Source organism: Brienomyrus brachyistius, chromosome 21 (assembly GCF_023856365.1).
Source record: "Brienomyrus brachyistius isolate T26 chromosome 21, BBRACH_0.4, whole genome shotgun sequence".
NCBI lineage: Eukaryota > Metazoa > Chordata > Actinopteri > Osteoglossiformes > Mormyridae > Brienomyrus > Brienomyrus brachyistius.
Genome location: NC_064553.1, coordinates 13,899,693 through 13,924,821, shown reverse-complemented (window position 1 = coordinate 13,924,821; position 25,129 = coordinate 13,899,693). Strand labels below are relative to the sequence as shown.

General features: G+C 48.5%; 2 protein-coding genes across 2 annotated transcripts; both read right to left on the bottom strand.

The window, feature by feature from the left end:
- Positions 1-1,847: 1,847 nt before the first annotated feature.
- Positions 1,848-12,136, bottom strand: gk5 (glycerol kinase 5). The gene is made up of 16 exons (XM_048988610.1): positions 10,970-12,136; positions 10,719-10,812; positions 10,545-10,620; positions 8,786-8,879; positions 8,570-8,701; positions 8,378-8,453; positions 8,223-8,284; positions 7,965-8,038; positions 7,607-7,667; positions 7,383-7,509; positions 7,207-7,311; positions 6,601-6,695; positions 6,272-6,375; positions 6,125-6,184; positions 5,900-6,033; positions 1,848-2,705 (listed from the first exon to the last, which is right to left on the bottom strand). The coding sequence occupies exons 1-16, from the start codon at positions 11,075-11,077 to the stop codon at positions 2,557-2,559; spliced, it is 1,551 nt and encodes a 516-aa protein (XP_048844567.1). The 5' UTR covers positions 11,078-12,136; the 3' UTR covers positions 1,848-2,556.
- A 47-nt stretch (positions 12,137-12,183) lies between these two features.
- Positions 12,184-24,810, bottom strand: xrn1 (5'-3' exoribonuclease 1). The gene is made up of 42 exons (XM_048988594.1): positions 24,585-24,810; positions 23,157-23,389; positions 22,970-23,067; positions 22,775-22,884; positions 22,581-22,691; positions 22,309-22,394; positions 22,134-22,221; positions 21,508-21,676; positions 21,338-21,405; positions 20,035-20,172; positions 19,892-19,961; positions 19,707-19,812; positions 19,535-19,624; positions 19,308-19,464; positions 19,090-19,209; positions 18,832-19,001; positions 18,630-18,747; positions 18,463-18,555; positions 18,257-18,357; positions 18,044-18,175; positions 17,801-17,963; positions 17,591-17,704; positions 17,323-17,421; positions 17,121-17,236; positions 16,901-17,047; positions 16,740-16,829; positions 16,382-16,517; positions 16,173-16,229; positions 15,738-15,870; positions 15,589-15,658; positions 15,324-15,516; positions 15,114-15,191; positions 14,941-15,033; positions 14,723-14,839; positions 14,562-14,639; positions 14,348-14,470; positions 14,160-14,271; positions 13,842-13,975; positions 13,601-13,714; positions 13,427-13,523; positions 13,197-13,339; positions 12,184-12,991 (listed from the first exon to the last, which is right to left on the bottom strand). Exons 1-42 carry the CDS (start codon positions 24,657-24,659, stop codon positions 12,701-12,703), a joined length of 5,031 nt encoding a protein of 1,676 aa, XP_048844551.1. The 5' UTR covers positions 24,660-24,810; the 3' UTR covers positions 12,184-12,700.
- Positions 24,811-25,129: the final 319 nt, after the last annotated feature.

Here is a 25,129-nt window from a genome sequence, read left to right as displayed (position 1 = left end):
TACACTGTCTCACTGGCAGCCTGACACTCTCTTGTTGGTACACTGTCTCACACTGGCAGTCTTTCTCCCCCTCTTGCTGAAAGTCTCTTACTTATTCTCACTTATGAAAAGATGGGTTCTGTGGGTCTTTGGGGACCATGTGTTGTCTGGGGGGAGCACTAGCTCTAACACAGCAGTATTGCCAGTGACAGGTGAGGCTAACCAATACCTGTTGCCTTAGCTTCCTGGCTTCGGTTCCCCGAACCCCACTTTGTGTCTGCTGCCCAGACAGTAACTTTCTCCAGTGTTCAACAATGTGCTTTTGGTACTGTAGAACAGGGCTGTTCAACCTGCTCTAGAAGATCTACCACCATGCAGAGTTTAGATGCATCCTGAATTCATCTGATACAGATAATTGAGAATTAAGTGATTGTCATTGCTGACACACCACAGCAATGACAATGAGTCCTCTGCATTTAACCCATATGTGACCATGTGACATAGCAGGGGGCAGCTAATTCAGCACCCAGGGAGCAGCGCTTGGGGGTGGTACCTTGCTCAGGGTACCTCAGTGGTGCCTTGCTGGTCGGGGATTTGATCCTGCAATCTTTCAATTACGAGTGCTCTTCCCTAACTATTAACCCACCACTGCGCACAGGCTCCTCAGTAATATCTCAGTATTAGAGCCAGTTTAGTTTCAACATAGCTTGCTCAGATACTGCTACTGAAGGGCCTGATTAACCCTACTGGGTGTGTTAAATTAGGGCTGCACCTAATATCTGCAGGGTGGTGGATCCCCAGGAGCACGGTTGGGCAGCCCTGCTGTAGAGCATGAGGGGAGGAGGCCAGTGATAGTATAAATGCACAAACTCCTCCCAGACACAGCTATTACCCACACTGCACTTCATCCACTTGTTCAACTGTAGGTTCGCTGCATGGATGAAGGCAGCCTCTCATTGAATATGCAGGCCGTGCTGAGGAAAGGAGGGAGGGGCTCACACCTCAATGTGGAAATTCACCCAAAAGTGCAGAATACACCTACTCAGTGCCCCAGTACTGCCCGCTCCGTCTGGATAAACCGGCACCAGTAAACAGACTGCAGTGCCCCGACTGTACATCTTACCTGGCATTCGTCCATCAAACATGGTAACCTCACAGCAAGCATTTGGGTAAAACCTGAGCGAAATTGGCAGTAGCCAAAAGAAAAAAAAAAAACAACGGGATATGGATGTGTTATCTAAAGCAGGGGAGTCCAATCTTATCCGCAAAGGGCCGGAGTGTGTATGCGGGATTTCCCTGCAACTCCCTATTTGGATTACTAATTAGAGGACTGATTGGCTGAAGAGTTCTCACACCTGGGTTTGAACAGCTGACTTACAGGTTACCCCAAAAACCTGCACACACACCGGCCCTTTGTGGATAAGATTGGACACCTCTGACCTAAAGTAAAAGCAGTCTGACCTGCACATTTCCTGGGCTCCACTCAGCAGTGGCACATAACATTTTAAGTCAGCAAAAGGGTATACACTTAAAGTTTCAATGGAAAAATGTCTGCTGAAACAGATGAATCAGCTGCAATACGTAAGCCATATAAATAGCACCAGGCAAAACATTCTGCGAGACACTTTGTGTATGACAGCACAGCGTTCAACCAATCAGAGAATGCGACATCAACAGAGCTTGACTGAAGGCTCTCTGATTGGAGCCTGCAGTTTGGCACGGCCTATGGAAGACCTTTGAAGTTGGCTTTCATAGACAGCAATGCCCCTGTTGGCAGGCCGCTACTGAAATGCCCATCTTAAATTACACCCTGCAGCCTGGCGAAACTTCAAAGGACCTCAGATCATTAACATTCAAACAATGGGGCATTGAGTCAAAATGTTTCACTGATTTTAATGATGTTAAAAACTCAGAACAACCTGAATCACCATGAATAGAACTGAACACTCTGGCACAGAAACAGACAGGATGCAGGACAGTGCTCATTCACCTGAAGGAGGGCACAAACAGGCAGTCCATATCTTCTACAGGAAATCACATTTTTTTGGTTGAGGAATCATCCCATAAATGCCACCTCATGAGCTGTAAACACTGAAACTACAGCAGAATTGCTGCCGCCGGGTCTGTAGCCTGTGTAGCACCTTCATAAGGTCCTCATTCTGCATGGGTGCCCCAAGTGTCCTTAGAGATCATTCGGGGATCACATGGCTCTCAAAGAGTAAAGGTCTCCAAGCAGAGATGTCTTCAGAACATTGGTCATGCACAGTGTGTAAACTGCAACACAACAGTGCAAAAATACTGAATAATCTGCACAGTGACATTGCCCCTTTGTTCCCATGAGAAAGATATCTTCAATTAACAGTCACTTAAAAAATGCCTTTCACTGTATTTCTGCAGCTGTAGAGGAACAAGGGGCTGTATACACACCAGCTGCTGATCATCACATACAGATTCTCTAATAATAAGTCTTAAACGGGTTAATCGTTAGCTATAGCAAAGTCTGAGGTTTGGCCCCGGCGCTGTAGTGTCATTGCTGGTCCCCAGGGGATGCCATCCTCAGCTCAGCAGAGCATTTCGTCAGGTCTTGCTATACCAATGCATAGAGCGGTGTACTGCTTTCTCCCATCCCTGCAGCACTGGCGTGTAGAGTCGGCGCTCCACCAGTGGCACAAACACCTGCTCGGAGTGGTGCAACCGTTTAAGGTCCCCCAGACTCTTCCAGAAGCCTGCAGGACACAAGGACCCATCATGGTGGCACAAAAGCTCACACAGGGCAGTGAGAGACACCACATGACAGTATAAACTCAACACTACAGACGTATGCACATTATCAAGGGCGTATATAAGAAATAAAACAGATATTGCCACTGTCCAATGAACAACACTCATCTCCAAAAATCAAATATTTCAGGAGCATGAAAAACGTATTTTCTCTGAAACCATTTTGCAAAACAAACCTGAAACAATGTAATGCGTCCCCCTTTACACCACAAACAGAAACCGATCTTCACGCAGCCATCAGTAAATGATTTAATGCTTTAATCTACAACTATAGCGATTGTTGAGATGGAACGCATGATAAGATGGTCTAATGGCGCACGATTACTTCGAAACCCATCTCCCAGTTCACTATATTCCAAGAACTCCAAAGGTTATCAACAGCTAGTTTAAATTGTTTGGAAATAACATCTTAAGATAAAGCTCTGATTATCTAGCTATCAACATTAAGTTGTTAAAATGAGTAATAAAAGTAACCGATACAGTGGACCATCATGAAAACAAATGTTAACTAATACAAATATAAATAGTTTTCATACAAGAGGTGTGTCATATTACTTTACCTTGGCAGAAGTATCCGTATTCAAACAAACAGCAGTGCAAACTTCCTTTAGGTTTCAAGTGACAACCATCAATTTAAGTAAATTATTTGACATTAATGGTGATGAGTAATCAGTTTTCAGTCGTGGTGTCGATTTACACCCCTTTGTGATCTCATTTGAGGGCTCAATTGCGATCACTTCCTCAATCCCTACACGACCTCATTCTTGCATAATAATGATCCTACCGCGTTTGCATTTGCGGGGAGATTCCTTGCTTCAAGCCAAACAGTGCCTCTTTCTCCCAAAGCCATTTCAATAAATGACAGGACTGCGTTACATCACATAATAGGAAGGGGGGTGGGGGGGGGGGCAGAAAACAGGTCTTATAATAAAGGGCAAACAAGGTTTCTCTTTGGCATTTCTAACATTTGGAAGTTAGTTGTTTGATAGTTGTTTTCTTTTAACAAAGTTAACCTGACAGACCCGTTTCAGTGACAATCTTACAGTTAGTGGGGCACCGATGAAGAAATTTCGACCGATACCGATATCTGATACATTTTTGTGTAATATATGGGGGGCTGCTGGTGCTGAAACACTATGTAGGGAAGAGGAGACCCAAACTCAGAGCAAACAGGTAACCAAAACACTAAAGGAAGGGCCAAAAAACCAGAGAGTCTATCCTGGGAAGTGAAGGGAGAGGCAGGCCCTCATGCAGATGCGGAGATATCAGAACCGGCGCTCATGAGGGGATCAGGATACACACACTGCGCTGGGGATCAGGAGGTCGGCAATTACGTAAAACTACAGCGAACACAGCTGTTAGTACCCCGGTGAAAGCGGCCAGGTGAGGAGGGGACATGGCGGCGGACAGCGACTGGGATTAGGGTTGGGCAGATAATATCGATTTACAGATGAATAGAATTTTTTCTCCTCACTGACTGTTTTCCAACTATATCGATATAGTCGGAAAAAAATGGGTAAAGACCTTTCATTGCTAGTAACAGCTAATATTTACAAAGGGTCAAACTGCGCTGTCGGTTCAAACAACAAACACACAAAAAAATTCCTTTTCTCCTGCAGCTCTGTGATAAAAAAAAAGCCGCCAAAAAGATGACGCACACTGCATGTCCACTGCGCACGCAGCCAAATCCTACCCAAATAAACATGCCTGCATTTCTCGCTAAAAATGCATAAACAGGTTACTGTTTAAGTTCCTCTCCCATACGGCGATAGCGGTTTGCCTATATATTTCATTAATGAGAGTGTACTAAAACACACAAACAACTATGATGGTTGTTATTATTACGCTCTGGAATTTCTGTTGGGCATCCTTTACTTTCATTATACAATAATAACCACTGTCGGTTGCACTGTATTTGGGTAATATTTCCTGCTCATGCACTAGACCCACGTTTCTGTTCAGTATCTCTGCTCCTGCCACATAGAAACTAAATATTGGAAATTGTTCTAAGGGAATTTTAAACAAATATTACCTTTGCATTGCTTGAGAATGGAAATGCAAAACAGACTATATAAACATGTTTTGGAACACGTGTTTTGATATTATCAGTGATCTAGACATTTTTTGGGGCAATAATTGATAATTCAACCCAACCCCAGCAGGGATCCATCCTCCCAGTATGACAACAATAATAGGAGGCGTCCTGGTGCATTTTTTTGTGAATTCTTATTTTTGATCTGATACTGATAATTCAATATTTATATTTGCCGATTCCAATTCATTAATATTAATTAATATTAATTAATGATCCTACCGCGTTAGCATTTGCGGGGAGATTCCTTGCTTCAAGCCAAACAGTGCCTCTTTCTCCCAAAGCCATTTCAATAATATTATTAATATTAATAATTAATAATTAATTAATAAATTCTTACACACACATATGAATGGAGTTGGCCTTATGAAACTTCTGGAAGTGCCCAATTAGATTTGCTGTATTGAACGACAACCTGTTGCTACCTCTTCAGGGAAGGACGCCATTGCAAACATTACAGGTAGCTGTTCGGCTACTTTGAGTGTCCAGAGTAATGTTACTCCACGCCTGACATCTTTATAGTTTGTACTTTTAAGCCTCGTGCCTCAGGTTTACTGCAGTGTGTGATGGGACCTTAGAATCTGTGGAACTGATGCAAACTGGGTGGATGGGGGAAATGAAATAGATCAGGCTTTAGATTCGGCACTGAGTCCGATTCTGATCACTGCCATCAGATCAGCACATCACTGATGATAATAATAATAATAGTAATAATAATAATAATAATAATGCTCAACAATCGTGATTCTTAATAATTCATATTTTACCTAGAATTGTGCAGCTGAAGTTAACCCATTTTCAAACAAGGGGACACTTACTGGACACCTTTCGGCATCCAGTGAAGGTACTAGTTAAATCATCTGTTCATGCATTAATAAGATGCCGAACGTTAACAGTAGACTGAGGGGAACGTGCATATTACAACTACAGTAAAACGTCATCTACTAAAGTGGACATAGGTGGATTTCATTGGACAGCAAAGACATTGTATATGTCTAAATCAGACATAGGAAAACATTGCCAGGTATGTATATAACCAAATCTCACCCACTACCAGCCCTGCGATGAAAGCCGCACCCAGGCTGGACATGTCGAAATGACTTGAGCGCTCCACTTTCTTCCCCAGCAGGTTGGCGGTTATCTGCATGATGAAATCGTTGGTGCTGACTCCCCCATCCGCCCTGCAGTCGCACGGACACACACACGCACGTCACAGGCAGCCCGGCCTCAGGAACCTCCGAACCGTGGATCTCAAAGCCGGCCTTTACCTACCTGACCTTGGTGATGGGGATCCGAGTTTCCTGCAGCATGACATCATAGAGCTGCTTGTTCCTGAAAGAGCGGCATGGGCTGTGACTGGTGACCAAGGCATGGCTGTGGCAAGGCAGCCCTCCGGGTAACACGGCTTACTTTACCCACCTGAACGCTACGGACTCCAGAATCGCCCGGACGAGGTGGTTCTTGGTACTGGAAGGTTTAAGACCCATGAAGGAGGCACAAGCCATGGGGTCGTTGAGTGGAGCCTGGGAGACACACACACACACAGACACAGGAAAGCAGTGAGTTAACAGGAAACACCCCAGCTTCAGTCAATACTGAGAAGTAGGAGACTAACCAATGACTTACAAGAATGCTGGCCAGGTTAGCAGAAGGAAGTAAAGGAGTTAATGCACAAAAGCAGTAGTAGCAGCAGGAGAAGGTGACCAGCAGATATACACTCCATGCATGTTGCATACACACGCACACACCTGCAGGCCACTGAAGGACGGCACAAAGCACACCCCGTCTGAATCCTCCACACTGTTTGCCATCGTCTCCGTTTCCTTCTCATCTGAAAAGAGCTCTGTGTGTGGAGGGAACAAGTGACGTTATGACATCACTTCCTGTTAAACGCACAGCTCGGCGGCTCCAGCAATGACTCACGAGTCTCCAGGAGTACGAAGCATCCTGTTATCACTAACGATTAGTAACAAAGAGGGTCATTAAAAATAAGGATACACCAAATTTACAGACACAGACTTTTGCAATAGGCATCTCATTCATATTTTAGGCGCACCATTAATCTGCTTACCGAAATGTGGGCGCAAGTAAACGTCCATATGGCAGAAAAGCCAGCGTCTGGATAAATGTTTCGTCCATCATCTAAAGCCCTGGTAATTATTGCACATGCGCCATACAAACGGAATTACGTCGCAACGTGATCATGACGGCCCTAACTGAGAGCAGTGCAGCGGTCAGCTTTTGGATACAAATGCATAGAAACAGCCAAATTGAAGTTCAACAGATACTGCTGCAGCTCTTTTTCAAGGCAGTAGAATCGCAGTTCGAGGACTGCCCCCCCCCGTCACACTCACCCAGCCGCTGTGCCCACTTGATGGCTGTCCCAGTGTCAGCTGCATTGCCTTCAGCCAGGTAGACCACATCTGGCCCAATCTTCCAGCCCACCAAGGGATAGAGCCCTACACACAGACGCATGTACTTTAACAAGGAGAACGGTAAGGACCCCCCCCGGTATTCTCCCATCTCGTACCCGCCACAGAGGTGTGCGGCTTGCTCCCCGTGTTGATGTCGATGAACGTTCCAGTTCCCATGGTGATCTTCACATCTCCCGTGTCAAAGCAGCACTCCCCAAACATGGCTGCCTGCTGGTCCGCCACCTGGGGGTGGGAGAGAGCGAGCGCAGCCGGCAGGGAGTTGGAACGTGGAGACGGCTCAGCGGGATGGACTCTGAGGCTCCACACGTGACATACTCACCACACACATGATGGGCAGGGACGTGCCGAAGATGGTGGGATCCGTGGAGCCAAAGTTATGACTTAAGGAAGCAGAAGATATGTTTCGAATGAATGAATTGAGCAGAAAAGCACGTAAGAAAGCCTAGAGTAACAGAGTAAGGTCTTGGAGTAGCAGGGGTTAAGGGCATTGCTCGAGAGTGCAACCGTAATACAATTACTCAGCAGACCACATCACTTAAACTCACACCCATCCGGACACGAACACTTATTGAGTTACACATCTCGCCACAGGCCGACCGTTTTATATTAATCACATTACACTTTTCCAGCAAATGTGTGCATCATGCAAGACATGGAAACACTGACAGATCACTCACCCAGTGTCGTGCACAGTGGGTAAAATGGACAGCGGCAGGGATACAAGAGAGCACAAGAAACTACTCCAACGCATCTGCAGGGCAAAGCCAAGAGCGACAGGCCTCAGCCAATCACACGCCTTCATACTCAGGGAGCACACCAATCAGGATGCAGCGAGGTGGCTGGCACAGCTTCCCCAGAAAGCTATCGACTGTGCCATCGTGGCCATTCTGTGACGCATTCTGGGTGCTGGCCCTCAGAGAAACAGAAAGGCCCACCTGGTACGAGTCAAATATCCCTGTCGAGCTTGCATTGGAGTAGTCCGTCGCATGGACCGCACCTGGATTACAATGGAGAAGCTGACACATATGAGCAGGTTTCACCTCTTCTCGGAGTGTAATACTTACACACGCACACACATACACACACCTACCTTTTGTGAGTTTGAAGAGCAGCCAAGTGTCAATGGTCCCAAAGCAGCATCGGTTCTCCTGTACAGCTTTACACACCTGAGCAAAAGCAAGGTGTCACGCAAGGTGTCACGCACGGTGTCACGCAAAGTGTCACGCAAGGTGTCACGCAAGGTGTCACGCAAAGTGTCACGCAAAGTGTCACGCACACACACCTGGCTATAGTGCTGCAGCACCCAGACCAGCCGGAGGGAGACGTGCTGGGTGGTGAAGACCACGAGGCTGGCCGCCTGGAAGCGCTTCTGCCTGGTCAGGACATGCAGTACCTTCATCACCCCATGGACAGCCTGGGAACGGAGAAATCAAACGGGTGACCCCCACGCCCAGGTGAGCCGAAGCCCCCGCGTCACTCGAGCCTCAAGGAAACGCACCTTCATTGTGCAGGACTGGTTCCACGACCGAACAAGCTCCGCTGCACGCAGGTCCTGCCAGCTAATGAAGTTGTGGAAAGGCTCACCTGTCCACCTGGGGGGCATCACAGGAGACTTCAGCACAACCATCTGCAGTCTAGGAGCTACAAGCTTCAAGAAGGAAGCTAGGCCAAAGTGTGTGGCTCCCTGCTCAGCGAGATACTGAATTTAAGATCTCAGCGTAAAAATGTATCTGCATCACATAGCAGGCAGGGAATCGCAGCAAGCGCTCCAGCACTCACCTGTCCCATTCATCCATCCTTCCATCCATCCATCCATTCATTCATCATCTACCGCTTTTCCAGGTCAGGTCACGGGGGCAGCAGTCTAAGCAGGGAAACCCAGACTTCTCCCCGGCCACCTCGTCCAGCTCCACTGGGGGAATCCCCAGGCGTTCCCTGGCATAGTCATAGTCTCTCCAGTGTGTCCTGGGTCTTCCCCGAGGTCTCCTCCCAGTGGGACATGCCCAGAACACCTCACCAGGGAGGCGTCTAGGAGGCATCCTAAGCAGATGCCCGAGCCACCTCATCTGGCTCCTCTCGATGCGGAGGAGCAGTCCCTCCCGAATGACAGAGCTCCTCACCCTGTGTCTAAGGGAGAGCCCAGCCTCCCTGCAGAGGAAACTCATTTCAGCTGCTTGTACTCGCAATCTCGTTTCGGTCACTACCCATAGCTCATACCATAGGTGAGGGTAACAATGTAGATCAACTGGTAAATCGAGAGCTTTGCCTTTTGGCTCAGATCCTTCTTCACCATGACAGACCGATGCATCACTGCTGACGCCGCACCGACCCGCCTGTCAATCTCCCGCTCCATCCTTCCCTCACTCATGAACAAGATCTGAAGATACTTAAACTCCTCCACTTGGCGAAGGACCTCCTCCCCGACCCGGAGAGAGCACTCCCCCCTCTCCCAGCTGAGGACCATGGTCTAAGATTTGGAGGTGCTGATTTTCATCCCAGCCGCTTCACACTCAGCTGTGAATTGCACCAGTGAGAGCCGAAGGTCACGTTCTGATGAGGCTATCAGAACCACATCATCTGCAAAAAGCAGAGACCTAATCCTGAGGTCACCAAACCGGACACCCTCAAGGCCCTGGCTGCGCCTAGAAATTCTGTCCATAAAAGTTATGAACAGAATCGGTGACAAAGAGCAGCCCTGGAGGAGTCCAACCCTCACCGGATACGAGTCCGACTTACTGCCGACAATGCGGACCAAGCTCTGACACCGGTTGTACAGGGACCGAACAGCCCTTTTAAGGTAGTCCAGCACCCCATACTCCCGGAACACCTCCCACAGGACTCCCCGAGGGACGCGGTCTAATGCCTTCTTTCTTCAAGTCCACAAAGCACATGTGGACTGGTTGGGCAAACTCCCACTCACCCTCCAGGACCCCGCCGAGAGTATAGAGCTGGTCCACACTGCTCCTCCTGAATCCGAGGTTCGACTATCCCATGGACCCTCCTCTCTAGCACCCCTGAATAGACCTTACAAGGGGGGGCTGAGGAGTGTGATCCCCCTATAGTTGCAACAAACCCTCCGTTCCCCCTTCTTGTAGAGGGGGACCACCACCCCAGTCTGCCAGTCCAGAGGCACCGCCCCCGATGTCGACACAATGCTGCAGATGTGTGTCAACAAAGACAGCCCTGCAACATCCAGAGCCTTGAGCAACTCCGGGTGGATCTCATCCACCCCTGGGGCCCGGCAACCGACGATTCACCTGTCCCAGGTAGTAAAAGTTGCTCTCTGCGTGGAGATGCCCAGGGCTGCCACATGGCTCATCTGCACACCGGAGTCTGGTCAGGTGGAAAGACAGAAAGCACGTCAGCCGTGAGAAAGAGAAAGAAAGCAGCCCGTGAAATCCCCCCGGAGGTACCGGAGAATTGGGACCCACCGCGAACGGCTCCTTTCACTACGTCCACGAAACACCGCCACAGCGCTTCGGGATCGAACTCGACCCGGCCGGGCTCCGGGTACAGCGGCGACAGCTGCGGAGTGTCACCCGGCAGTCCGTATAAACAGTTAAAAGGTAAAAATATACAGTTGACGAAAGAGTTAATGTACAGCAGCGATATAAAGAGCCTATAAACAAAGTTACATAGTTAGGAAGTTAGAGGGTGAATGAGAGTGACAGCCCGGGCTCACCTCGGCTCGGCAGGATCCCCGCACCCGGCCTTGCCCGTCATAGACGTGACTTCTGACCGAAGTGCTGCCCACATCCACCGACACGATGTAGCTCCGCCGCGGGGCCATCGCTGCAAATCGAACCGGGGCGGCCCGCTGCCTACCGACACAGCGGCGTATCCGTATTCATAGACCGGTTGGGCAAGCTGGCCTTGGCAATGAGACGCAGCGCCTCCATGGGGTGGAGTTACACTAACCCGAGGCAAAGGCCAAGTGACTTGTTCATTTAAATCAGGAGATCGGTGGTTCCGATTAATGATTAAAAAGACGACGCATGGTACCGATTAACACGGGGGCCGATAGGACCGAATGCCAACGTAACGGGCAGCGATCCAGTTAGCTTCGCTGCTAACAGCCGCCAGTTCGACGGGACGTAGCTCTGAATGCTGTATAACCCTCCCACACACACGGACAGACACAGCCTGATTCTGTAGCATATTTCTACTTCATCATTATCATCAACATCACATGTCATTTATTAGAATGACAACACCGTACAGTGATTAACAGTGTAAAAGAGGTTTCCTCTTGTCTAATATAGAAATTACTTAAGAGAAATGAGCACAAAGCATCAACGAAAACAAAGTTACATAAAGTTCGATTCATTAAGGGCAACAATAAAAATCCCGCGAACTCACAGTAATTTACTTTGTACGGCAAGCGCCGAGGGGATGAACACGTTAAATGCTGAATCGCACGGTAACGCCAATCTTCAAATGAGTCACAGGAACTACTCTTAGAACGCCATAAAACGTACAAATACATAGCAGGATGGCAAGACTTTATTTCCAGAAACATGAAAGGATACAAAACGTATTTTCCATTGATAAACGATTCAGATTAAAGGGAAACGAAATGGTGCACTGATACATTTCATTAATACTTTAAAACATAATTGTGTCTTTAAAAGTATTTTTTTCTCCTGCCAGTTGATCAGAAAAGAACTACAAATTTTTAAAGCAAGTGACGCGAAGCAGCATACAAGTTTGAAATCCAGCGGACCAACAAACGCATGCCTCAGTGTGTTAATAGCTGCCAGGACAATTGATGTGGCTAAACTGCATTATCTGATGGTGGGGGGGATTTTATATATATATATATATATATATATATATATATATATATATATATATATATATATATATATATATATATATATATATATATATATATATATATATATATATATATATATATATATATAAATAAATCACACACACAAAGCGCCTACTGAAAGATCAAATGGCAGGAGATATAGAAGATGCAGGTCCTCCCCCTAATTACCCAATTATACTCAAGATCCCAGCACAGAACAGCAATCTGCACTGGAGGGCAAAAAGCGATTTCAGAGCAGCAAAAACAGGGAGACACGCACCCAAACATATTAGTAAAAAGAGTAAAATGTGCACCGATACAAAACTTTTGTTTTTGCTGTCTTAGAAATGTGTGGATTAAGAACAAATAAAAATCAGGTCGTCATGCCAACGGGAACACAAAGTTGGTGAAGTTTAGATGAAGTGGAAGTTGGTTAATAAAATGAACCTCCAGGTGGACCAGGCTGTCTCCAAAAACAGCTCTCATGATAGAAACAGGAGACAAACAAGGTCCAGCGCACTGTTCTTGGTCCCGTTGTGCATCTGGTGAAAAACTAAAATACTTTTTAAAAGATCAACCCATCTTGAAGGGGGCTTCTCATTCAGAAACCTTTGCAGCATCAAAGTTCACCGCCAGCTTCCTGGGTTTCCTCTTGGAGGCGGAGCCGGGGTTGTGGTGGGTAGCGCCCTGCCTCGGTGTCCTCGGTGCCCTGGGCACGTCTTTCGGTGAGGATTCCGGAGGAGCTGGGTGGTCGTTCGAAGCCAGTACATCACCCGCTTCAGCTTGGGATGGGAAAGGGGGTGCCACGCCCTGCCCCACCATGTACGAAGGGCAGAAAAAATCTCTCGTCTCCTGGGCTTTTCGATATGACACACGATTCTTTGTCACCTGTGTAAGGAGGAGACGATGTGATGAGCGGGCAGCTCAGTTAGCCAGCCATGCCCCCGTGAGATATTCCACAATCATCATTCACAAGGACGGCAGCCAAGCACGAATTCTCCAGGCTACGCTTTGCCAAGACAGGGCACAGCTACCCAGGCGTTCACACACCAACAGTAACTTCTCTAAACCCACAGCTGACCCAGATTCCTACCTGCATTGGGACAAACTGGTTGTGGGACCCAATTGGGATAGAGGGAGGAGGGTGGCGAGCTCCTGGAAATGTCCCCTGGAAGAAGGGTGGAGGCTGGTGGGGGAGACAAGCCCCCCACTGCAGAGGCGGCATGAGCAGGCTCCCTGGGTGGGGAGGTTTCATAGGCGAGTCAAGTTATTGGACGGACAGATAGGGGGGGGGCGGGGTACAGACAGACATCACACACTCACCGGCAGGTTGGCCAAACACAGCGGGCAGGGGAGCAGGCGGCAGCGGCCGGATCGGCTGCATGCCATTAAAGATTGGCTGGGCCAGTGGCAGGGAGCTCTGCAAGGGGATGAATGCATCACACACACAAGCACACCTAGAAAACACTTTTACAGATGCAGCAGGGGTGTCCTTACCAGTCGCTGTAGGGCAAACATGGCTGCTTTCTCCTGGGCTTCACTGTCAGACTGGCACTGAGGTCCGTGCACCACAAGGCCGTTAGCAAGCTTCACCTTGCACACAGACAGGCCCTTGGAGAGAGAGACAGAGGGATACATATCTATGGTGCTGAGCACATTTCATTTTCCCATTGCATATCTATGGTACTATAGTTATTTCCTATCCCATTGTATATGTATGGTACTCCCAACTTGGTACCTGTTGGCTCCTCATAAGGGTAAACTCTGGAAGTGCCATACCCAACCCAACACAGGTGTGGGCAAGCTGTGATGCAATGGTGCCCATGGGTAACTGGGCAGTCATGTCACCTTGGGACTTGTGGATCCGTGCAGCTGCACAGGAGGAAGAACAGGAACCACAATCACTACCAGGTGAGTCTGATCTCTGCTGACAGTGCCGTAGAGTTGTACTGTACTAGCCCTTTGAGATCCGGTGATGTAAAGGGCATTATAACTAAAATGAATGTATTACTGCGCGAGCACACACTCACGCACGTGTACGCATGCACAAACGTACCAAGTTTCTTGGTGGACCTCTTACGCCCTCCCTGCCCACTGGTCTTGGCAGAGTCAGGGGCAGGACAGGAGCTGTCAATCTTCAGCATCTCCTTCAACATCAGGGTGCCCTTCTGCAGGGAGGACAGGCTTCAACGTTACCATTCACGCACAACTTAAAGCAGAGGCTCTGGGCAGATTCTTCCTTACCACAGCGAAGGACTGTGGAGACAGCGGCTCCTCTGTGGTGACGGGTGGCTGGCTGGGGGTGGCATAGGACGAGACCTCAGGGCCCTTGGAGATCTTCAAGCCAGACAGCAAGTCCTCGAGCTCCTGGGAGGCAAAGTATCAGTTATCACACACTGCCGGCAAAAGAATATCGTCTATGTGTGCCTGTGCTTCAGCGCGCGTGCTAGTCTCACACCTTGCTGGGAGGCGTTTGAGTGGAAAAGAGGTTTAAGTCTTCATTTCTCTTTAATACTCGAATATTTCCAGCTGGACCCTAAAAACAGCGAAAGAACATCACTGAAAACGTGCACACACACAGGTACAGACACACACACAGGTACAGACGCAGTTACATACAGGCTTGTGGGGAGCCTGGTTGCCCTGGGGTTCCATTCTTTGGCTCCTAGCGCCCTCTCTGCCCTTCCTGCTTTGCTGGTTTTGCCCCTCCAGTTGCCCCACGTTGCTCTTCCCTGCCTGGATAACAAACGCACATGTATGTACCTGGAATGCCCACACAGCCCACATCATGTTACAGGAAAAACACAGGAAGTGACACGGGCAGGGGTGGGACTTACACTGTCCTGCCAATGAGCAGGCGGTATCTGGGGCATTCCAGACCCCTGCAGAGACTGCCAGACGTTACTGAACTCCTGATCCCCCCCAGATCCCTGTGGGAGAAGCCAAAGGAGGAATAAACACACACATACTTACAGCGAGAAAACACACACGCACTCACTCACGCACCTACCTTTGCTATGTTCTTCTGACCATAAGGCTTGTTCCTGTTACCCTGAGTTTCCGGCCTGACGCCATGTCTCCCATTATGCTGCCATTAAACCAGTAGAGGCATGAGTCAGTTGGGGAAGGGAGTTTAGGGGCAGGTGCGTGTGCACGCACGCACACGCACACACACACACACACACACACACACACACACACACACACACACACACCTTACCTGCATGGGTACAAATGGTGAGCGAGGAGAGTGGTTAAGGCCACCTAGCTGGTCCCTGTGGGCGTGGTTATTGGTGGTAGGCTGAGGCTTAACAACTGCAGTCAGCTTGTGGGATACAGTGTCCATGCGCGTGCCGTGGCTCAGGCTGATTAAGGCACTGGGGGGCAGGCGGTAGCCGCGGCCCTGTGAGCACCTGAGGGGGGGGAGTTACAGCTCAACCTCAAACATAGGGGCGGGGCCAAAAGGACGGGTGCCGGGGACATACCTTATGGTGAGGCCTCCAGGGAACTCCTCATCAAACATGACCTCATACAAGATCTCCAGGTCCCTGTCAGCTGCCAGACACACAGGGGAGTAGCAATTAGTCTCATTTCAGGGAGAGGGAGACGCAGGGGCGAAGTACTGCTTACTCACCCCCCTTAATACCGATGACTGTCCCCCTGAGTCCAAGCGGGACGGTGAAGTTCTCTCGCACGTTCACCACGCGGTCAAAGAGACGAAACTCGGCTTCGGGGTCAGGCAGGATACCGTGCTGCTCCTCCAGAGGCTGAACATACGTGTACACAGACATGGGGAATGGGGTTAGGGTGACAGTCAGAACAGGGGTCACCAACCTTTTTGAAACTGAGAGCTACTTCACCATGTTGGTGACCCCTTGGTTAGAATATACATATGCCAACACGGACTTCACTGTTCCCCGTGTCTAACACACACACACACACACACACACACACACACACACACACACACACACACACACACACACACACACACACACACACACACACACACACACACACACACACACACCGTGACCTTAACAGAGAAACACACGCTAGCCCTACTCACCCGGAAGAGTAAGTGAGGCTTCACCGTCACACGAACTTTCTTGCTGCTTTTATTAAGCTGCCAGAAACAGGGGGTGGGGGTAAGAAATGACTGACAAAACAACACAGCCAATAGCATTCTTATCTCCATATGCCACTTCCAGATGATTGGTGGGGGTTACGGCATTAGGCGGGCCATCCTGCCATGTTACCCGAGTCACCTCACCATACCTTGGACTTCACCAATTCATCCTCAATCTTCTCTACGATGCCGCTGTCTAGAATCTGCAGGTCACATGACGTGCGTGTGGTAGAGCTCACTGGGTGGGTCTTAAGCCAAGAGACAATCTCCTGGACCTTTGCAGCCCTGCGCAGTGATACCAAAATCCTCATCATTATCACGGTTTTCAGGCAAATTCCTCAGCCCAAAAGCACAGCCGACTACACACTTCTTGGGCAGCAGTTAAAGGCTGGAGTGGGCAAACTCTTAAGGAGACCACAGGGAACAAGATGTTGCTTATAAGTGTCATGGACCACGGCACTGACACGTGACAGCAAGCACTCAAGACAGGAGGAAGTGTTCCCGTACCCGTTTCCATCTTCTCCAGACCAAATGTCATCTTCGTAGAACACATCATCATGACTGTTCTTTGACACATAGTTGAACACCTCCGAGAACCTGCATGACAAGAGTGTTTTGATGACGAGCGTGACATCGGCAAAGACTCACACGGAGCCGAGCAGACAGACCTCTCCAAGTACTCGGCGAGTAGCTCCTCTACAGCTATGGAGTACAGCCACTCCTTGTCCGTCCTCTTGGTATAACCGGCCACCTCTTCGTTCTTCTTGTTGAACTTGAGGTTCAGGCCCACGTTGACCTTGTGCTCCCCATGCGGACTGCGGGGTGGAGCACGATCGAGTCAAGCGCCGGCTAGGAAATAGGTATGCGAAGCCACGGGGCCACACTCACTTCTTTTTGGAACCGCGGCCGATGAAGATGCTTCCAGAGAAACGGGACACCAGGTAGCTGGTGATGCCCAGCCGGGACGCCAACACGTAGCCAGGATTGTACTTCACAGAGTATCTCTGCGGGAGGAAAGCTCCAGGCTCACCAATGCTGCCTTGGGGGGAGTCGGCAGAAAGCCAGTGTAGGAATGCGGGACACAACTCACATGCTGGTTCTGTATTAAGGCGTCCAGATGAGGTTCACACGGCACCGTGAAGACAACTCGAACTCGTCCCTCGCTGATGACATCACTGGAATCCTGCACCTGAATAGCCATGTCAGAATGAAGGACGCAACCCTGGTGCTAAGGTTGGCACCGTGACCGTGATGACTGATGACCTTCATGGGGTGGGATTCTATCACGCAAGGTTGCCAACAGGCGGACAACAGAAACCGGGACCAAGGATCATTGTAGTACTTGCAGCAGAACTAACCTCTCCCATACAGCCATAATATGGGTTTCCCACCATGAAGACCGTGCAGCTGACTGGAAAATGCTCCCCCAGCGTCTTCAAGTGAGGGAAGGATGATTCAAAGGCCATTATATCCTGCCAAAACCAGAGACACTTGCCATTTCTGGAGACGATAACAGCAACCACTCCACCCGACCCCGTTCCTTCGCCTGACAATGGTGCAAACATTACCTTGACAATGGTCTGGTAGGGAAAAGGCAGGACCTGCTTGGCCCACTGCTTCTCCAGCTGGACCCGACCGTCTGGACAGGGCAGGTACCTCCGGCCGGTGAGCAGCTGGACGTGCACCACCAGCATGGTGTCATTGATGACGATCCCCTTTCGCTTGCAGTAGCTGGGGAAGCAGAAGACAAGGTTACCGGGCCGACTTTCACCCTGGGGGGGGGGGGGATGGGCGAGGTGACGAGCGCGTACTGCTCCGTGAGGCCCTGCACGTCTTTCACCCAGTCTTTCTGCTCCTTCTCGCTCAGCAGGACCACCTTGGTTGGAGGTGGCGTTTGGCTCAGATACAGCTTCTGCAATCCTACAGGCTCCTCCAGGAAGAATCTGTGGAGCAGAAGCAGCCGGTGAGTCCGGGGGGCGCCATGGGGGCGGGGCGATGCAGGACAATGATGATGATGCCCTTACTTAGTCTCCCCGTCAGATACAGCGACGACGCGTGCTTCTGCTAGGTGAGGCCAGTTAACGAATAAAGCCTTTCCCAGAACCAGGGCCGCCACTGCTTCCACCTGAGGACAGTGTAGGACTCAGTACTTCCTGCCACACCCCCCAGAACACCCAACCCCAGACCACACCCAATCACTGCTCTGGCCACGCCCCCCAGGCAGCCTCACCGGCTCCTCCTTAGATGGCATGATGTCCAGCATCATGTTCTCTCCTCGGCTGCTCTGCTGAAACACCACCACCCCGTTCTTCTTCTTATAGAACTGGGGAGAGACGGGTAGGTGAGTGTGAGGACAGGCAGCCCGGCCTCCCAGTAGGGCGTGTATAGGGCATCTACCTTGTGCCGGATGTGCTTGAGGGTGGGAAATCCGCAGAAGTACAGAGTGCTGGGGTCCATGCGCCGAACAACATGCCCCACGGACACCTGCCAAGCGTCCAAGGGTATCAAGATCTCCCTGGAAATGAACAGTCATGTTACTGGCACTGAGAACCAGCCTGTGCATGCATGCATGTGTCTGCAAGAGAGCAAACCCACAAACCTGACGTGGCAGTGAATGACGTCTGGGAAGATCCCTGGTAGCGGGGACCTGTAGTTGAAGTCCTCATCTCCGTGATACCGGCACAGGGCACACTCAGAGTGTCTGTTCCTGACCTTCTCCTCGGCACTCATCAGACTAGTGTAAGGCTCCATGGCAGCGAGCAAGCGCTTCTGTTGAAGGACAGAAGGATAGACAGGAGATCTCAGCGTGGAGAAATGCATGTACCCTGCTTTCAATGTATGTGGTCGGATCTCTCACCTCGTCGATGAAGGGAATGAGAACCACAGCCTCCCAGTCCTGCTGCTTGCCATTCAGGTCCATCTTGAAGTCGAGAGGGTAGTAATCTTTGATGGAGGAGCTCTCTGATGTCATCAGGTGCTTGGGGAGGAGTGTGTCAACAGTGATGGAATGAATACTCCTTCAGCAAAACCTGTGTGTTTTTTTTTTTTGTGTGCGTGCCTGTTTTCCGGCTGTACCTGGTAGCACTGGGGTAGCAGGTCCTTACTGGCTGCAGGCAGCACTCCCAAGAGCTGCTGGAAGGGCATGAATGGCGCCCCCTTCTGGAAGGTCAGTTGCACATCGGCGATGTTACGAATGTCAGACAGGAAGGGGGCATAGTGGTATGGGTAATACCTAGGGTAGGAGGACAGGTAAGAGACTGGCAGGAGCAGACCCAATCAGGCGTTGATGAAGACTTACGCACCAGCCCCATGACTGAACTCCGTGGTAGTAGTAGTGAAGGATCCACTGAATTCCCTCCACGTAGCACCGAGCCTGGCTGGCCAGGAATTCACTGGAAAGACGACAGGCCGGCGCTCACACACTGTCAGCATGAAGAGCGCGAGGGAGAGTTCATGGTTCGGCAGGGGACTCACTCAGACACCAGCTCCACCCCCATCTTGGTCATGTAGTATGATCGCTTGTACTGGCGAAACTCCGTCTCGAACATATCGTCATCCTCACCGTCCTCCTCCGAGCATTCTGGGGCACGACGGAAACCAGAAAGTCAGGAGGGCAGAAAAGGGCAGAAAATCAGCATGCGTAGACTCACACAAGGTACCTTTGGTGGGGGGGCCGTCGGAATCCTGTCCCCCATTCAGAGCAGCCAGACAGAGAGAGCCTTCAGGCACCTGAGTGAATAAGACACAGTGATGAGACTCACCTACTGCGGATGGGCAGTGCACTACATGGCCACCTCCCCACCTTTTTCTTCTTCTTGCTGTCCCGCCCCCGAGCTTCCTCTGCTGCCAGGCCAGCCGCTTCGTTCAGGTACTTGTTCCCCACCTTGCTCTCGAACCATTTCAGATCCACGAAGATCTCACTGAAGTGCTCACGGTCAAACTGAAAGTCAAGAGGAGCGAGAGCTTTCGGTGCCAAATCTCAATCTCAGCATCCGCAAACCAATAAGTACGCAGCATACCTGTGTAAAGATCTGAAGTCGCAGATGACTGACTGTCTAACGCAATGTTACATGTCACAGAGACCGGAAGGAAAAACGTATGCCTAGAGACAAACTTGTGAACTGGTTCGTGCGGGTGTGTTGTGGTTTTTTGTCGCATGGTGTAAAAAATGCCTAAGAAATCAAGGGTGGCTCCAAAGGGTTCCAGACTACAAGAATTTAGTCGCACCTTGCGACCATTTTAGGAGACAGGGCGACTAAATTTTATAACTACGTGCACCAGTGCAACTTGCAAATATGCCCCCATATAGTGACTGACCACATCATTGTATATCACATGAAACACTCAGAGAAAGTGAGAATTGGTGTGTATGTGTATGCATGTGTGTGTGTGAAGTGGTGAAACGTGCCAGTGCTTATTAGCAGGCTAATGTTATGTCACTTTTTTATTGTGGGGGAAATGAAAGCTCAGTCTGCTGGACAGATTTTTTTATGATTATAAACATGTTGTGGGGTGGCATGGTGGTGCAGTGGTTAACACTGTCGCCTCACACCTCTGGGATCCGGGTTCATGTTTCTGCTGGCTTTCCAAAATTGCATGTTCTCCCCATGTCATCGTGGGATTCCTCCAACCCTGCCCAGAGCAACAACCTGCTTGAGGCTGACTGGAGTTACCAAATTGCCCATAGGTGTGTGTGTGAGAGTGTACCCTTGGGTTGTTCCCTGACTTGTGCCCGTAGCCTCTAGGATAGGCACGGGACCCCCCGTGACCCTGAAAAGGAGTTCCAGAAAATGGATGGATGGATAGAACATGTCACGGGTTGTATAAGTAAAATATAAATAAAAGGCTATGTCCCGCTATGATTGCAATCGATCCCCCTGGATAACTAACAAAACGACCTGTCCAAATAAACGATCAGGGATGTAATGTTTAATGTATTTTTGTTGTTGAATTTGATTTTAAACATACTGTCATCAAAAAAAAAGTATTGTTCAGGAACCAGTATAGAAATTGTGGTATTCATGGTTCTGGTATCAAAATTTTTTTAACGATGGCCAGGCCTACTTTCTGCAGCGATCGGGACACTCCAGTGGGAAGAGACTCACCTGGGAAAGCGTCTCCAGGTACTTCTCAAAGTTACCCAGGTTCAGGTTCCCGTTCTCATTGAGATAACCTGGTGACACAGATGCAGAGTGAACCTGAGCATCTGTGGAGATTTACAACGGAGATGGATCAGCAGCATGCCAAGCAGCAGCCTGTGGATGAGCGCACCCACCTCCGAGTTTGGGCAGCACGCTGATGTAGGTACGGTAGAGCAGAGGCAGAGCATCCTGGTCGATGTGCAGGTGAGGTAGATGAGGAATGAAGTCGTTTCCCACCAGGAAGCCCATCAGTATCCAGTCATCAATGATTCGCTCCAAGTCGTAATCGAATGTGATCCGATTCTGCTCAAACAATGCACCGGTGGATCAATCAATGCATGGCAATAAATGGGATGTTACCCTGGTGCTATCCTTAATATCTGCCCCAGTCTGAGGGCTAATGCAGTGTGCTGTTTAACTGGGAGGTCCAAAGTCGAAGCTGGGAATGACGTCACACCCAAATTAACTGCATGCCAGTACAACAAGTCGGAAAGCCATTTCGCAAAACCAGTTCTAGTCATGTTCATTGTTGCCATTGTTAGCTATATCAATAGATCACAATGCATTACGTGGTATTTTGCATGTACAAACACCATAGCAACAAGTCCACAGATAGAGGTTGGACATTACTGTGTGTACAACCAGTTCAATGAGACAACGTTCTGTTGATGAAGGGCACAGCCAACTTTAATTCTGAGGTATGGTTATAATATAAGGCCTCTAAATGAACAACGGAGTGCAGAAGAGCTAAACTGCTCACCTTTAGTGCAGAGAATTCATAGTCAATGTATTCCCTCATGAGGGACAGGTGCAACAGGTGGAACGTGGTCTCCTCTGGAGCTGTTATCCTGAGACAGAAACAAGGTGACCCAGCGAGTGCAAAATCATGCGTAACATCAGATTAGCGCTTTCAGTTTCACAGCGAGTCTGCTTACCTCTTCTGAGACTTTCTACCACCAAAGCGAACCTCTTCTCTCAGCAGAGAAAAATGCGGTTGGTGGCTGACCAGCCCAAGCATGATCTACAGCAGGGAAACACTTCTTACCCAAACGGACAGCTGCATCACACACATTACACAGGCTAATCAGAGAGCTCCACTACTTATCTACAGTAATGCACTTATTTGTATACAAGAAACCCAAGTCATAACTAAACAGTCCATGTTCAAAGTATATAAGGAGTATAGTGGCCACTTATGACGACCTACCAGATCAGCATCTAGGCCATACAGACAGTGTCTAGTGTTTGGATCATAACTGGACTTGGCAATCTCCGAACGAAGAAACTCCATGATCTTGTGCTCTCCTTCTCCAGGCGTCTGATGAGATATATAGGCATGTTTACATGAGGGTCATAAGTTAAGAAAGTGTCAAGTAAAGGCGCGCCCTGCCCCACTCTCACCTCATGGCCAGAGAGATAGACGCTGACTCCCTGCCATAATTTGTCCGATGACAGTTTGCGGTGGACAAAATATTTCAGCTGCTTCTGGAGTCTGGCCATGAAATCTGTCCCTGCAGGAAAAGATGCTTTCGTTCAGAGCAGCAAAGCCGGAGCCAAAATGAGCACCATCCACAACAACTCAAATATCCACAATACCTGGGGTGATGCAGTTGGAGTCAAACCTTGCCTCGGTTGGGAGCACTTCACCCTTCTCTAGTGCCTTCTTAATCTTATCCTCCGCCTCTTTTGCTGACCTTAACAATTACAATAAGAATATAGACTTTTCAGACAGAATCCCAGAACTCTCCGATTCCACATGTTCCCGTCAGATCCCCGGAGGTACCTAAATCGTCTTCCTCTCTGCTGGTTCATCTTTGCCCGTGGAGCCACACCGTCCACGGCCATAAAGAACACCTTGCGTGGCTTGATGATGCGAAAGAGCACCTCCAAGTAGTGGAAAATATCTGCGAAGATCTTTTCCTCCGAGATACGAAAGTGCACATCTTCGTCATTTGGGTGGGAGCACTGATGGATGATGCCATTCATGTCCAAGTAGAGGTTGTCAAATTCAGGGATCTAGAAAAGGAAAGAATAAACATCTGACAACATCAGACCGGGAGCCTAAAGAAACACAAAAGCACCAAGTACAAGGATCTCTTTCGTGAAATAATCCTGCATGATTAACGCCTAATAAAAACATAAAGAAGATGACATAGGAGGCCATTCGGCCCATCAAGCTCATTTGGGAAGAATTCAACCAATGGCTCAGAGTTGTTAAAATCTTATTTAGCTCTGATTTAAAGGAACCCAGGGTTTTAGCTTGCAGTACACTAACAGGAAGACTATTCCATGCTCCAACTACACGCTGTGTAAAGAAGTGTTTTCTCAAATCCATTTTAAAATGTTCTCCAGCTAATTTCCACCTATGGCCATGAGTTCTTGTATTTGAACTAATTTTGTAGTGACTATTTGGTTGGACAGCATCCAGACCTCTTAGAATCTTATATACCTGGATCATGTCCCCGTATATGATACATAATTACATTGAATTAATTATTTAATATAAAAATATATTAAGTATTTATACTTAACTATTTAATATGTAAACAAGAGGGAGTACAACTCTCGTCTCTCATTTGCATTTTATTCGCAGCTATTACTATAGTGTAGCAAAAGCAGAGCAGAAGGTCACAATATCCCAGATCAGTGTCACCCCTGCATGGACAAGCAGCAAGTAGCCCGTTAATATGAGGCACTTTCGGCAACAGATCACCCGAAAAACCAAAGCCATTTTTTCCACAGTCACTGCAATCGCCTTTGTCATATTCATTTGCGTCGTGTTTTGTAAACTACACTGCAAACTAATTTTGCTAAGTATTTGTAAGTTTTCCGAAGCCTTAAATTAATCTGTACATATTTAACATTCTAATCTTTCTGCCATCTGGTTAAAATGGCGTGGACCCTAAATTATACAAATAATTAACTATATAACGAAACAGCTTGAACACACCGTTAATCATCTACCGAGAAGCAGTAGCCAAATGACTTGTAGTCAACTGCTAGTTCGAGGGTCAACCTTATCAAACATCTGGCTCACTACAGACAAAAAAAAGTTTAAATTATTGCATGACAGACAATGTAGCCGTGGTTAAACACCTAGATTACGTGAGTTTTGCCTTATAAAGATGTCGGGTATTATAGGTATTCGGGTTATAAAGTATACACCACTGACGGGCCTGCTACTTCACTTAGCCTTAAATCCATAACATACCTGATGTTCCTTGACAACTTCACTGAGACACGGATACCGCTCCGAAATCCATCGGTAAAACTTCGGTACTCCCATCTTAACCCATACAAGTGTTTCAAAATGTATTCAAATGGATTTTTTTAAATCAACAAAAAGGAAAAGGCTGTAGTTGCCAAAGTACTTGAATTCCCACAGAATTTCGGGTTTTGTTTCCGTTGATCATGTTACGGTGCAGCGCTAAAAGGTGTCCGGGTGGAACACGCAGTAGTATGATATAAAATGACACTACTCTACTATTCTGTCAGTGGTGACTTCGGAACACTAAAGATGCTAATACAGATTGTCTTTTTTTGTTCCTACAAGTAATGGGGTGCACTCATAAACTTTTTTGGGGTATATTTATATTTTGTATTGTATTTTTGGGATGTTGCAGTGTTTCAGTGCGTAAAACTGAGGTTCATGTTCATTTGACTTGCAGACAAAAACCCAACAACTAGGTGAATTGGGGTTTATCAGTTGCAACCATGTGGTCGCGACAATATAAAAGTTTACCAAAGCTGACAATC

Coding starts and splice junctions, on each gene's coding strand:
- xrn1 (XM_048988594.1), bottom strand. CDS start 24,659: ATGGGAGTACCGAAGTTTTACCGATGGATTTCGGAGCGGTATCCGTGT. Junction 17,048..17,120: donor GGCCGCGGTTCCAAAAAGAA/GTGAGTGTGGCC, acceptor TCCACCCCGCAG/TCCGCATGGGGAGCACAAGG. Junction 15,517..15,588: donor CCTGGAGGCCTCACCATAAG/GTATGTCCCCGG, acceptor CCCCCCCCTCAG/GTGCTCACAGGGCCGCGGCT.
- gk5 (XM_048988610.1), bottom strand. CDS start 11,077: ATGGCCCCGCGGCGGAGCTACATCGTGTCGGTGGATGTGGGCAGCACT. Junction 8,702..8,785: donor ACCAGTCCTGCACAATGAAG/GTGCGTTTCCTT, acceptor CTCCGTTCCCAG/GCTGTCCATGGGGTGATGAA. Junction 7,312..7,382: donor GCCGCACACCTCTGTGGCGG/GTACGAGATGGG, acceptor GTCTGTGTGTAG/GGCTCTATCCCTTGGTGGGC.